We start from the raw sequence: 13,660 nt of genomic DNA, 5'->3' as shown, positions 1-13,660 counted from the left end.
AAGAATCTAAAATATACTTTGATTTGTTTAACACTTTTTTGGTTACTACATAATTCCATATGTGCTATTTCATAGTTTTGATGTCGTCACTATTATTCTACAATGTAGAAAATAGTAAAAATAAAGAAAACCCCTGTAATGAGTAGGTGTGTCCAAACTTTTGACTGGTACTGTACTTATGCTCTCAATACACTCATTCAAATCAATGTATGCTTTATTACAATTTGGACACTGACACTACAGTATGATATATAACGCCATAACTTATAATATGACTATGATATATGACATGTTCATGGACAATCATGGACCATAGAAACTGACCTTTTATCCTTTTGTATCAGTCAGATATGGTGGACCAAAATATCTTGAACTTCCTCCATGAGCGTGAGCATGGGGAGGTCTATAAGCTGCTATCATCCCACATGCTGATGACTGACCCCATCTCTGCTGACATCCTGGACAGTGAGTATTTATTCCTCCTTTTCACTGTCTCAGTACCCCCCTTCTCAGTCCATCAGTACTGGGTCCATCTCCAACCCTGGCACCACCAGGAATGCTCAGCTTAGGAGATGGCTGTGTATTTTACAATAGTGTTGTTTGATGAGAAGTTTGCAATGTTCTTGCCTGTCTCAGAGTGTCTTGGACTTGTGGTGATGAGAAGTCATCTGTGATGTCTAATCAGAGAGTCCATCACCATATTAATGAGCTTTTACATAAATAGTATGGGTGACATTTAACAAACATTTAAACCATAATTATGTTGTTGTTCATCCACAGGTCTTAACTAGGGTAGCTGAATAAACATTTGTTCTATTTTGTTATTGGCACTATGTTACAGAACAATTATTCAAGTTGGATATCACTTATTTCATGGATGATATCCCCATGTCATGAATTATACATCAAAGCATGCAGTGGCCGAGCAGTCACACACCAAAGCCTCCAACACAAGCAGCGATTTTATTCCAGCAGTGGGGAAAATTCTGTTTGACACAGTGTTAAATCTCTCCTGTAGGCATCCATCCAGTTCTATTGTATTTACATGACTATTGCCAACTTTAGGAGTTCACACTGTACTGTACTGTTCTTCTGCCGACCATTCAGCGCGCTGTGTTTTATGGACCACCTGCTGTAGACGTCTGACTGCCAATATTTTCACGTGATTCTACATGTAAAATCGGTGCGCACTTGGTATAGCAAATTACGGCCAGCACTCTGTTCAGATGTGCTACGTACGCTCGGCTATAAAACGCTATTGGGTGTATTGGAGCCCTTAAATATAGAGCAGGTTGCCGTTTATTGGATTGCTGGACAGTGTGGTCCTATGATGAGTCCTTTAGCTAAAAATAGTATCTGGTCTAGCAGCGTGGATAGGAGTTTTAGTCACTGTTATGGTAGCGTCAGTAATCCACAACAGTGCTGCCTGTATCTAGGGCTCTAGAGACTGACCTCAATCCCACGCTACAATTGTGCTCTTCTGAGAAAGAGACCGGTATGGAATCGTCTAGGTCTATGTTTAGAACTACAGGAATAGAAAGCATAGACTGTATTCCTGTACGATACTGTGTCTGGAATAATCATCATCTCCTCCTAGCCTCATTCACAGTAGGCAATTCCTGTTTTTGTCTTTCATCTCTTTTCTTTCATGTAAAACAACACTGCTTCAGGCCTCCCGAGTGGCGCAGTGGTCTAAGGCACTGCATCGCAGTGCTAGCTGTGCCACTAGAGATTCTGGGTTAGAGTCCAGGCTCTGTCGCAGCTGGCTACGACCAGGTAACCCATGGGACGGTGCACAATTGGCTCAGCGTCATCTGGGTTAGGGGAGGGTTTGGCCAGCAGGGATGTCCTAGTCCCATCGCGCACTAGCGACTCCTGTGGCGGGTAGGGCGCAGTGCACGCTGACAGGTCGCCTGGTGTACGGTGTTTAAAAAATATATTTTTATTTTTATTTTTGGGGGGGGGGGGTGGATCAGCTTCAATATTGTGGATAGATTATTGCTTCCATCAATGTAATTGTCTGCATCAGTTCCAATCCCCCATATATTTTTGGGGTAAATATACATACATACATACATACATACATATATACATACATACATATATACATACATATATACATACATACATACATACATACATATATACATACATACATACATACATACATACATACATACATACATACATACATACATACATACATACATACATACATACACCCAGTTGAAGTCGAAAGTTTACATACAGCTTAGCCAAATACATTTAAACTCAGTTTTTCACAATTCCTGACATTTAATCCTAGTAAAAATTCCCCGTCTTAGGTCAGTTAGGATCACCACTTTATTTTAAGAATGTGAAATGTCAGAATAATAGTAGAGAGAATGATTTATTTCAGATTTGATTTCTTTAATCACATTCCCAGTGGGTCAGAAGTTTACATACACTCAATTAGTATTTGGTAGCATTGCCTTTAAATTGTTTAACTTGGGTCAAATATATATAATTATAATATATATATATATATATATATATATAAAAACAAAAAACAACACTGCTTCTCATGTTTAACACACGGAATGCTTAGGAAGTCTGCAATTTTCTTTTGATTAATGTGCTGCTATCATTCTGTTGACAATTGCTATGGTAATGTGTGTTGCTCTGAGTTGAGTGATCATCACTAATACATACATTATGTCGGGTACTTCTAGCTACTCTTGGATAAGTGAACTCCGATACTTGAGTTGGAGCTTACAGTACCACAGAGGAAGCATTTTACTTCTCTTTGAATCCACGTATATATGTAACAATGGAGGGATGATATCAGTCTTGGTTTGATAAGGAATGTTTTTTTCTGCACTTTAACTCCCAAATGTGTGTCATTCTACACAGATCTCTCTTTCTCTCCCTGTTAGAATGGCACAGGGCCACTGGTATACTCAGCCTCCTGACAATGCCACAATGCTTTATTTTCAGTCTAATGAATAGCAACACATTGGGTTTGGAGGCTTAATAAAAATTGTATACAGTGAGTCTCCTCAGTGTGTACAGTACATCTGAGCTAGTGCTTTGACAAGTCAGTGGAGGCATTCTCTTGACCCAAGGTAACCCATTTAAAGAGGAGCCATGCACTCGCTAGAAAATGACATGACTGTGACCATGTGTCTGGATGAAGAATATTTGGAACATCATCAGTGCTCAGTTTGTAAGAGTGGGTTGATGGCACAGTGACATACATACTCCCCCTCGTCCTCTCCCCCGCTGGTCTCGTTCCCCTGCCAAGTAAAACCTCAGCTGTAGGAACAACTGCTGAGCTGTCCTATGACAACTGAGACAAACTATGTTGGGTTGAATGCCATTCACCGGGAGCTGTGTGATATCCAGCCATGAGAGAAAGGCCAAAATGTCTGAGCTGTCAGCGGTTGTGAGGAGCAGAAGTTGTAATGGCAAAAATAATTATTGTCATCATTCTTTTCCCTGAGATTCACCAGCTCTGTCAGAGATTCATCCATTGCACTGTCATGACGTTGCCCTCTTTGGGTACAGCAAGCACAATCCCCCTCTCTCTGTCTCCTACACTCAGGCTGCTGCGACCTCAGGTCGTAAATTCCTGGAGGAGATTATCTCCTCATGGCCACAGTATAGAGAGAGAGGGAGTTTTCATAGAGAGAACAGAGGAATTTCTTCCACCTCACAGAACTTGAGGTCCGAACAACATTTATGTTCTGGAGAATGTATAAAAGATCGGTGAAGAATCCAGCTACGAACTGGTCCATTTGGTACAATTTTGTAAAACTCACGGGAGACAATACGGCCACATTACCATAACGCTGTTTATATAATAGCCTCAGATATGAGGCTTACATTTAATTGTTGTATAAGATGAATGAGTGAGGATGACACTGTTTGTGAAATTGTGTAATGTGATTTTGGACTGTTTAATGAAGGAAACTCCAATTCCCTTTTGGAGTTTAACTACATCAGAGGACCGCCCATGAGCACAGTTATGGTCGGGCATCCTGGGACAGGCCCTTTTCTACTCTTCCGAATAAAACCCCCACCCGGGTTTTCTATCACCAGACTGAGTTTACCTCAATTACGAGAGGGCCAAGGTTTGAGAGGAGACCATAAACCTGAGTATAAGCTAAGGTTTGAGTAGATGGCTGAATCTTTTAACCATACCACGAGGTTAAACTCTTAGACTATCGATACCGACAGAATAAGAACAAGTCTTTGATATTAATTACTAGTCTGCAGCTAGGAATTCGGTATCATTGAACGCGAAGACCGACAACCGCCGAAACATCTATTCTATTCTAACGACATGAATGAATGTCACTCTGAACTATCCATTTCTACCCACGACAGAGAGAGGGCGAACAAACTCTCCAACAGAAACAAACTTTTCAACAGAGATCCCGACGACACACTGAGTGTAAATATATATATTGATTGCAATTATTCCCGAATGAGTGAGCGTTCATGTGCAAAGGATTAGCATTTAAATTGTTATAATTATCAACTTTGTAGTGTCTCATCTCAGTTGACCCCCACTTCCCTTTTTGTCCACCAAGCCGCGATACCGGTTTATCCCACTAGGGAAACTCCGTTATCATTTCCTTGTAACTATCTACTGTTTGTTTATGCATTTCTGTGAATTACTTAGTTAGTAAATAAATATTTTAAGACAATTTATGTATGGATGAGTCATAGTGAAGACTGGGTTCGTGCAGATAACCAACAATTTACGATGTTTGGAATGAGACTAACATGAGGTAAATAATTCATTAATTCGAAGACCAAGTGATCAGATATTCAAATATCTGAAAGTTAAAATTAGGAAAATTATAACTTTATAATCTGAATATTTTCCTTGGTGCCCCGACTTCCTAGTTAATTACAGTTACATGATTAATCAGTTTAATCGCGTAATAATAATTACAGAGAGTTATTTGATAAATAAGTCTTCAGTTTAATGATGCCAAAGACACGACAGCACTCACATAAAATATGAAACTATTTGAAAACAGAGTTTATCATGTTGCACCATGAAGACTACAAGAAGATATACACTACATGACCAAAAGTATGTGGACACCTGCTTGTCGAACATCTCGTTCCAAACTCATGGGCATTAATATAGATTTTGGTCCACCTTTGCTGCTATACCAACCTCCACTCTTCTGGGAAGGCTTTCCTCTAGCTGATGGAACATTGCTATGGGGACTTTCTTCCGTTCAGTCAACAGGGGCATTATTGAGGTCGGGCATTGATGTTGGGCGATTAGGCCTGGCTCACATTCCAATTGATCCCAAAGGTTTACGATGGAGTTGAGGTCAGAGCTCTGTGCAGGCCAGTCAAGTTCTTCCACACCGATCTCGACAAACCATTTCTGTATGGACCTCGCTTTGTGCACAGGGGAATTGTCATGCTGTAACAGGAAAGGGCCTTCCCCAAACAAAGTTGGAAGCACATAATCATCTAGAATGTCATTGTATGCTGTAGCATTAAGATTTCCCTTCACCCGAACCATGAAAAACAGCCCCAGACCATTATTCCTCCACCAAACTTTACAGTTGGCGCTATGCATTGGGGCAGGTAGTGTTCTCCTGGTATCTGCCAAACCCAGATTCGTCCGCCAGATCGTGAAGTGTGATTCATCACTCCAGAAAACACATTTCCACTGCTCTAGAGTCCATTGGTGGCGAGCTTTACACCACTCCAGCCCACGCTTGGCATTGCGCATGGTGATCTTAGGCTTGTGTGCGGCAGCACGGCCATGGAAACCCATTTAATGAAGCTCCCGACAAACAGTTCATGGTCTGACGTTGCTTCCAGAGGCAGTTTGGAACGCGGTAGTGAGTGTTGCGGTAGTGAGGACAGACGATTTTTACGCGCTTCAGCACTCGGCGGTCCCGTTCTGTGAGCTTGTGTGGCTTACCACTTAGCGGCTGAGCCGTTGTTGCTCCTTGACGTTTCCACTTCACAATAACAGCACTTACAGTTGACCGGGGCAGCTCTAGCAGAGCAGAAATCTGTTGAACTGACTTGTTGGAAAGGTGGCGTCCTATGACGGTGCCATATTGAAAGTCACTGAGCTCTTCAGTAAGGCCATTCTACGTCCAATGTTTGTCTATGGAGATTGCATGGCTGTGTGCTCGATTTTATACACCTGTCAGCAACGGGTGTGGCTGAAATAGTCAAATCCACTCATTTGAAGGGATGTCCACATACTTTTATATATATATATAGTGTATCTAAGAAAGGAAGAGCCTATAGAGGATGTCTAAATATAACCTGGTAATGGGTTATTTGCTTTGGCAGTAAAAAAAAATCTCAATTTATTTTTCTTTACGACGAGCATTGTGTTTTATTGAAGACACTCCAGCTAACTCCCATCTGCTCTTTTTTTCCAGGTAAGACACACATTGAGTTCTGCTGTCATTTAGCCAGAGGAAACAGCCACCCAAAGGAACCGCCTACATATGAGTATGTTAAATTTGTCGGAGATTTGAAGTTTCATAACAATGGTGAGTGTTTTTGTTTTTCTACCTCCAGATCACCTGACATTGGAATGTTGTGTAACACTTTGCAATGTTTTAGTTCCCAAATCTTTGTTTTCTTGACATATTCGCATAACAACAGAAGTGACTTTCCCTGTCAGCAGCCAGAACTATTGATTATCATCTGTATTTTATGTGCCATTTCATCTTTAGCTACTGACTGAGCTACAAACTGATAAAAGGACACTTAACTATGTAGTTATATTAATAAGGCCAACCTCTGCATTCTATTAAGTTTGGAATGAAGATTTGTGCCATAAACCAGATGTTATGTCATGAAAACTTATTCAAGACATAAAGCAGGCAGACAATCAAACAGGTTTTTAAACCGTTTCAGAACTGCATATCTCATTGTCGATCACTATTCAAATATCAGGCTAATTGACTGGAAAATTAGACGTATGAGGAAGTGTTTCCCTCTCTTCTGAAATGACACTCCGTATTGTTAGGTATTTCCATACTCTTTAAAGTGCGGGACTTCCAGTCGTTTGAATAGCATAATGCCATAGTAAGGTCACCAGAGTGTGTGTTGAGATGGAAAGATTATGTAAAGATATTTGGCACTCGTAGAATAACCCCACACGGCCAATCATAGATTTTTTTGTCTGATTTGCCATTACCCTCGACTCTTAGCTGGAGATCACTACTCCAGTCCTCAGGGGCCACAGTCCTGCTGATTTTCCTTTCTCCAATTAGTGTGTGATTAAAGAGGCAAGGACAAAAAACCCAGCACACACTGATGTGGCCAGGAAACACAGTTGACTTTGTTTCACAGCGCCTACATCCTCTCGTAACAGATATACCTGTGTGGGGTTGATGGTTATCACTCAGTGTCTATAATTTACTGTTGTAATACACCTAATGGATTGTAGTTGTTCATTCATATTTGCTATTCCTACATCCGTCCTCTGGTGAGATATTTAGAGTGACTGTTGTTTCTGTTGTTTCTGACAGTGCCTACTTCCTCTTGTAACGGGTTTGATTTGACATTACCAAAAACCCTGCCGTCATCGCTGGAAGAGCAGGTCTGCCTTGTTGCCACTGTACGATTAGTCACTCCACAATTTTTAAAGGTAAGATCATGTTTCTTTTGCTAAATCTTTGCTGATTCTATTTGAGAACAGAGGGTTTATGTTTGTAGATATTACGTGTAAAGAACGGTGGAAAAGTGTTGAACAGGGAGCAGAAAATAGTACATTTTGAAAATCCTTGTAAGGCCTGTTTTAGAGGTTTTTCCATTGTGAATCTTCATATTATATGCATGTAAAGTCATGTACTTATTGAGTCATGAAAGAGTAAGACATCACAAAACAGTTCTGAGATCTGGGACTTGAATAATACTCCATATGTCAGAACTATACATTTTGAAGATAGAACCTTATAATTCCAAGTCCTTGACTTCCAAGTCCTTGATATCTTATGCGATAGCCCTCTTTTGCAACCAGTTTTGCAGAAGAATGGCTCTGGCTAACATAAATAAATATAGGTACCTTGGAACATGTTTAAGGCCCATTGGAGAGGCATTGTTGTTTTGTCTGATATCATTCTATATATCAATACGAAAACTTCCCATAGAATGAGTATTTCACCAAAAAATATAAACTTTGCACATTTCATGGATAACTAGCAAATAGTTTGCTTACTATGGGCGTCAGAGACCAGACAATTATATACGTTTACTGATACAGATGTAAGCTTCATCAATGTTCCTAGTTATTTGTCATTTTAGTTAACTATGGCTTTAACAAATATATGGTGAACATGAATTAATGTACTTGATAATGTGGTTTGAAGGAAGTGTATTCTCTAAATGTATAAATTACTTTACTATGAAATAACCTTTTTACTCAAACCAGATCCACTTTTGAGAAAAACAATGTTACAATTACAACCTCCTCCTCTACTCTGTACTCTTACCTTACCTTTAAGGTGAGGGACTTCATGAGGAATTCATCACTGCAAAACAGTTCTGATGCTTTGATGCTCAATAACTCAAATCTAGACTTTTCACAGATAGAACATTTTATAATTCCAAGGTAGAACAGGTTTTATAGGATTTGAGGACTGGTCTTAAATTAATATTTTTGTTTCTTTGACCAGGATTTGTGTAATGTGGAAGGTCCCTGTGATGAATTCACATCCAGACACAGCCTTGAATGGAAGTTCCTGTTCTTAGATCACAGGTAAGAGGAGCTGAGAAACATTAACATCTTGTCTTCCATCTGTTATCAGTCTTTAATTTGATACGTTTCATAGCCTGATGGAAAGCTACACTATCATCGATGCCCATCTAATGACATCCTCTAGGCTGCACATCTTTAACACTACAGGAACACATAGATTTAAGAGGACAACTGCTGTTCTCTCCTTTCCCTATGTTGGCATTAACATGATATTGTTGTTTGTAAACTCTGTTAACTGGTGTGTCATACTGCCACGCTGTATGTCCCTTGGTTACTTGCCATCTGATTGGCTTTGGGTGATCAGGCTCAGTGATCAGCAGACTGCTGGTGCTGCTAGTAGCGTGACTGACTGATTGTGCTAGTTTCCACCGTGTGGCCGGGCCTCCTCACCCAGTAAGGCCTTTAAACCTGCTGCCATGCCATGGATAGTGACAGGGAGCCCCAAGATTAGTCTGCAACACCAAGTGATAACGGCCCAGTAAGAAACAGCTCAGACTGCTACGTTCTATCATTCATGACACCAGCGCTGCAGTATCAAATCAAATCCATTAACATTTGTTTTTTCACGTTTATTCTATTACAGACACATTAATGCATACATTTAAATTACATGATGTGAGCTGAACATAAAATAGAAAATGAACAAATATATAAAAACATTTTCCTTAAAGTATAATTATTTGCAAGTACTAGTGTTAATGTCCCCACTACAACAACAAAAATACTTAAATACATGTAATTTTGTATCTGAAACATTTAATTGAAATACTGTAGAATTCCATTCATTCCTATGGACGTCTGTTCCTACTGGGGAGTACCAATATGGCCGACACATGGCTTCAAGGCCTCTCATTGGCCAATACATAGCATCAGCAATCCAGGGTTTATATATTATTGTGTAAAACCAGGGGAGGAAATTGTACGTTGTGTCCTCTGCTGAGCTATAATTGGACATCTACTGTGCGATGTGCTGGGTTACAAGAATGGCTGCCTCCATAATGTGACCTGCATGCCATTCTGAATTTGGCTTATGGGGGCCTAGGCTAAATGAATTTAACTGAGCATTGATGAATGAAATGCATCAAGTGAGCCAAAATCAAGTCATAATCATAGCTGTGATTATACAACATTGCCATTTTTAGGTGATATTCTGTCAATGTGTCATATCAGTATTCTATTGCCCTGTGTGCTTGAGATCGTACAGGCTTGTTAGGTTTATTTAATCATAATGTTTATGAATTTTTCAATGTACTTGTCAAGGTAGTTATGGAATTATCAATCAAGTTATTCTCTCCAGGCTATAAAATGGTAAATTCCGACAAAATAAATACTGTAGTTATTGTCCCAGTTTAACCAGTCTGTTGTTGTCATAAAACAGTTTAATATCTTGATTATTCTCTCTCTTCAGAGCTTCACCAGTCATCGGGTACTTGCCCTTTGAGGTTCTTGGGACTTCTGGCTATGATTACTATCATGTGGATGATTTGGAGCTTATATCGCGGTGTCATAAGCAATGTAAGCAACTCTCTCCACGTTCTCTCTCTTTCACCCCCCCTCCCCTCTCCTACCCTATCTCGCTCTCCCTCACTACCACAGGATCCATGCAGCCATTTCACAGAAATAGGTCATCCTGCTGTAGTTACATTTCTATTTCTGCTTCACCAATGAGCATAAAATGCCTGGAACTATGAGGCTGCTTAGAGTTTTTCACCCCTGCCCTGATATTTTAGGATGATGCAAACATCTCCTACCTRGTACACTGTGAACTAGGGCAGTGTGGTGTAGTGGTTTGTATATGCCTGACTGCTGAAAACATCCCTCTGTGTTGTGTTGTCTTCACAGTAATGCAGTTTGGGAAGGGTAAATCCTGCTACTATCGGTTTCTAAGCAAGGGTCAGCAGTGGATCTGGCTCCAGACACACTACTACATTACATACCACCAGTGGAACTCCAAGCCAGAGTTCATAGTGTGCACTCACACAGTTGTCAGGTAAACCTAATTCCTCTGTCTCTCTCTGTCATGTTTGGTATTGTATATTCTAACGCCCCCTGAGGGTGAGAAAGTTATTGCCTCCCTATAGTTCAGGATCAGTCTAGTGTAGAGCTATTGAACCTTATCTACTGCATTAGGGGTCTGTGGTATCTGTCTGTCATTTGATATTGTACATTTAGGATGAATAAAATGGGAAAGCTTGACTTATGGGCAGATCATTTGACATTTGATCTTTCTTTCTATTGCACTTTCACGAACTTGTAGTTATGCGGAGGTGCGAGCGGAGAGGAGGAGAGAGTTTGGCTTGGAGGAGACGTCCCCTGACATGGCCACTTCGTCATCCATGAAGGTATGAAGAAGAGACTCTTACGATCAAATATAAATGATGAATCGTGAAGAATGTTACAATAACATACAGTATTCAAGTTTCATAATGCGGAGCCATTTTACCAAGTCGAGTTCCAGTTGTAGTAATCATGTACAGTAGTGCTTTACTTCCCACTCCTATGTCAGTGTTCAGAACTGAATGGGATGGTGAATTGCCATGCAAATACGGCGCTATCCAGTGTCAGGCTGTTGTGTGAATTCAGGGTAAAAGCAGATGTGTTCCAAATCTTGTTTTTAGTGCTGTCAGTACTTAATGCTCCTCTATCCTGTGTGTTTCAGGCTCAGGAGGTGTACCTGGACATCTGTCCCAATCTGGACCCCCCCGAACTGGACAGGATGAGCGGGGCACGCTCAGTGTCCTCCCACAGCTCCCTGAAGTCCTCCCACACGGCCCTGTCCGACACGGCATGTGAGTCCCCCTGCTGCTCTCTTTGTCCAGCTAACCCAAATACCCCCTAACTGGATCGGTCCGTTCCGACTTGAACCCTGTACCATACAACACCACTCTCACCCTAATCCAAACTCTGCACCACCACACACTTACTTAATGTATACTATTTTGAATTTAGATGGTTAACTATGAAGTATGCATAACCTTCTACAGTACCTATTGATACATTTTTCCCAGCAGCCAACTCATCTTTGCGGTACACAGATGCTTGCACACCATCACGGCAGTCGGCATCCATCGCTGGGACAGAGAAGAATTTGTCCAGACTCGCACCCAGTAGTGCAAAGGTCAGCTCACCTCATTATGCCAGTGGAAAAACCAATACATGTGAAAGAACATTAGCCCGGAGGTAGCATCCAGGATCCAGCTCAACTCCCTGTTTTGTTTTCCTTCTCCTTGTAGACTTTGGGGCTAAACTCTTTTGACCTCCTTCCCCAACTAAGCCTCCCCCTTTCTCCTACCTGCAGCCAGCACTCTGCAATGGTTGGTGTTGAGTTTTCCTGTCTGTCACCTGCCTGCCTACTCACTGTTTGTCTTGTAGTCTCACAGTATTATGACGGCTTGTTCTTGTTTGTTGGTTTACTTCCTCGTTCAATTGCATGAAATGCTTCCACACCCACTTGATTTTAGACTACACCAACGTCATTTAGGATGATCATAATTTAGATGTAAATATAGATGTTTAAATTCTACACTGAACAAAAATATAAACGCAACATGCAACATTATCAAAGACTTTACTCAGTTACAATTCATACAAAGAAATCAGTCAATTGAAATAAATAAATTAGGCCCTAATCTATGGATTTCTAATGACTGGGAATACAGATATGCATCTGTTGGTCACAGATACCTTGAAAAAAGGTAGTGGCTTGGATCAGAAAACCAGTCAGTATCTGGTGTGACCACCATTTGCCTCATGCAGCGTGACATCTCCTTCGCATAGAGTTGATCAGGCTGTTGATTGTGGGCTGTGGAATGTTGTCCCACTCCTCTTCGAAGTTGCTGGATATTGGTGGGAACTGGAACACGCTGTCGTACACGTCGATCAGGAGCATCCCAAACATGCTCAATGGGTGACAAGTCTGGTGAGTATGCAGGCCATGGAAGAACTGGGACATTTTCAGCTTCCAGGAATTGTATAAAGATCCTTGCGACATGGGGCCATGCATTATCATGCTGAAACATGAGGTGATGGTGGCGGATTAATGGCACGACAATGGGCCTCAATATCTCATCACGGTATCTCTGTACATTCGAAAGGCCATCGATAAAATGCAATTGTGTTCGTTGTTCCGTAGCTTATGCCTGCCTATACCATAACCCCATCGCCACCATGGGGCACTCTGTTCACAACGTTGACATCAACAAACCGCTCGCCCACACAATGCCATACACGCTGTCTGCCATTTCAGTTTCCTGTACAGTTGAAGCCGGGATTCATTTGTGAAGAGCACACTTCTCCAGTGTGCCAGTGGCCATCGAAGGTGGGCATTTGCCCACTGAAGTCGGTTACGACGCCAAACTGCAGTCAGGTCATGACTCTGGTGAGGACGACGAATACGCAGATGAGCTTGCCTGAGACGGTTTCTGATAGTTTGTGCAGAAAGTCTTTGGTTGTGCAAACCCACAGTTTCATCAGCTGTCCGGGTGGCTGGTCGCAGACGATCCTGTGGGTAAAGAAYCTGGATGTGGAAGTCCTGGGCTGGCGCGGTTACAAGTGTTCTGCGGTTGTGAGGCTGGTTGGACGTACTGCCAAATTCTCTAAAATGACATTGGAGGCAGCTTATGGTAGAGAAATGAACATTCAGTTGTCTGGCAACAGCTCTGGTGGTCTTCCTGTAGTCAGTATGCCAGTTGCACACTCCGTCAAAACTTGAGACATCTGTGGCATTGTGTTGTGTGACGAAACGGCACATTTCAGAGAAGAATTGTATTGTCCCCAGTACAAGGTGCACCTGTGTAATGATCATGCTGTTTAATCAGCTTCTTGATATGCAACACCTCAGGTGGATAGATTATCTTGGCAAAGGAGAAATGCTCACTAACAGAGATGTAAACAAATGTGTGCACAAAATTTTAG

At 41.3% G+C, this 13,660-nt stretch overlaps 1 protein-coding gene across 3 annotated transcripts in view; it reads left to right on the top strand.

Annotated features, from left to right (window-relative positions):
• The window catches only part of LOC111950768 (neuronal PAS domain-containing protein 2), a 79,629-nt gene that overhangs the window by 52,213 nt on the left and 13,756 nt on the right, over positions 1 to 13,660 (top strand). Inside the window, exons 7-16 of one of the 3 annotated variants that reach the window (XM_023968638.2) lie at positions 345 to 465; positions 6,417 to 6,530; positions 7,518 to 7,636; positions 8,664 to 8,746; positions 10,155 to 10,261; positions 10,589 to 10,736; positions 11,004 to 11,088; positions 11,406 to 11,535; positions 11,758 to 11,864; positions 11,980 to 12,060. In XM_023968638.2, coding sequence (XP_023824406.1) covers positions 345 to 465; positions 6,417 to 6,530; positions 7,518 to 7,636; positions 8,664 to 8,746; positions 10,155 to 10,261; positions 10,589 to 10,736; positions 11,004 to 11,088; positions 11,406 to 11,535; positions 11,758 to 11,864; positions 11,980 to 12,060 — 1,095 coding nt within the window. Of the gene's footprint in view, positions 1 to 344; positions 466 to 6,416; positions 6,531 to 7,517; positions 7,637 to 8,663; positions 8,747 to 10,154; positions 10,262 to 10,588; positions 10,737 to 11,003; positions 11,089 to 11,405; positions 11,536 to 11,754; positions 11,865 to 11,979; positions 12,061 to 13,660 lie in introns of all 3 variants that reach the window. The other 2 variants (XM_023968637.2, XM_023968639.2) reach the window with 2 other exon arrangements.

The sequence above is a fragment of the Salvelinus sp. IW2-2015 genome, linkage group LG23, assembly GCF_002910315.2.
Source record: "Salvelinus sp. IW2-2015 linkage group LG23, ASM291031v2, whole genome shotgun sequence".
Lineage (NCBI taxonomy): Eukaryota > Metazoa > Chordata > Actinopteri > Salmoniformes > Salmonidae > Salvelinus > Salvelinus sp. IW2-2015.
This window is presented reverse-complemented; position numbering and strand designations above follow the sequence as displayed.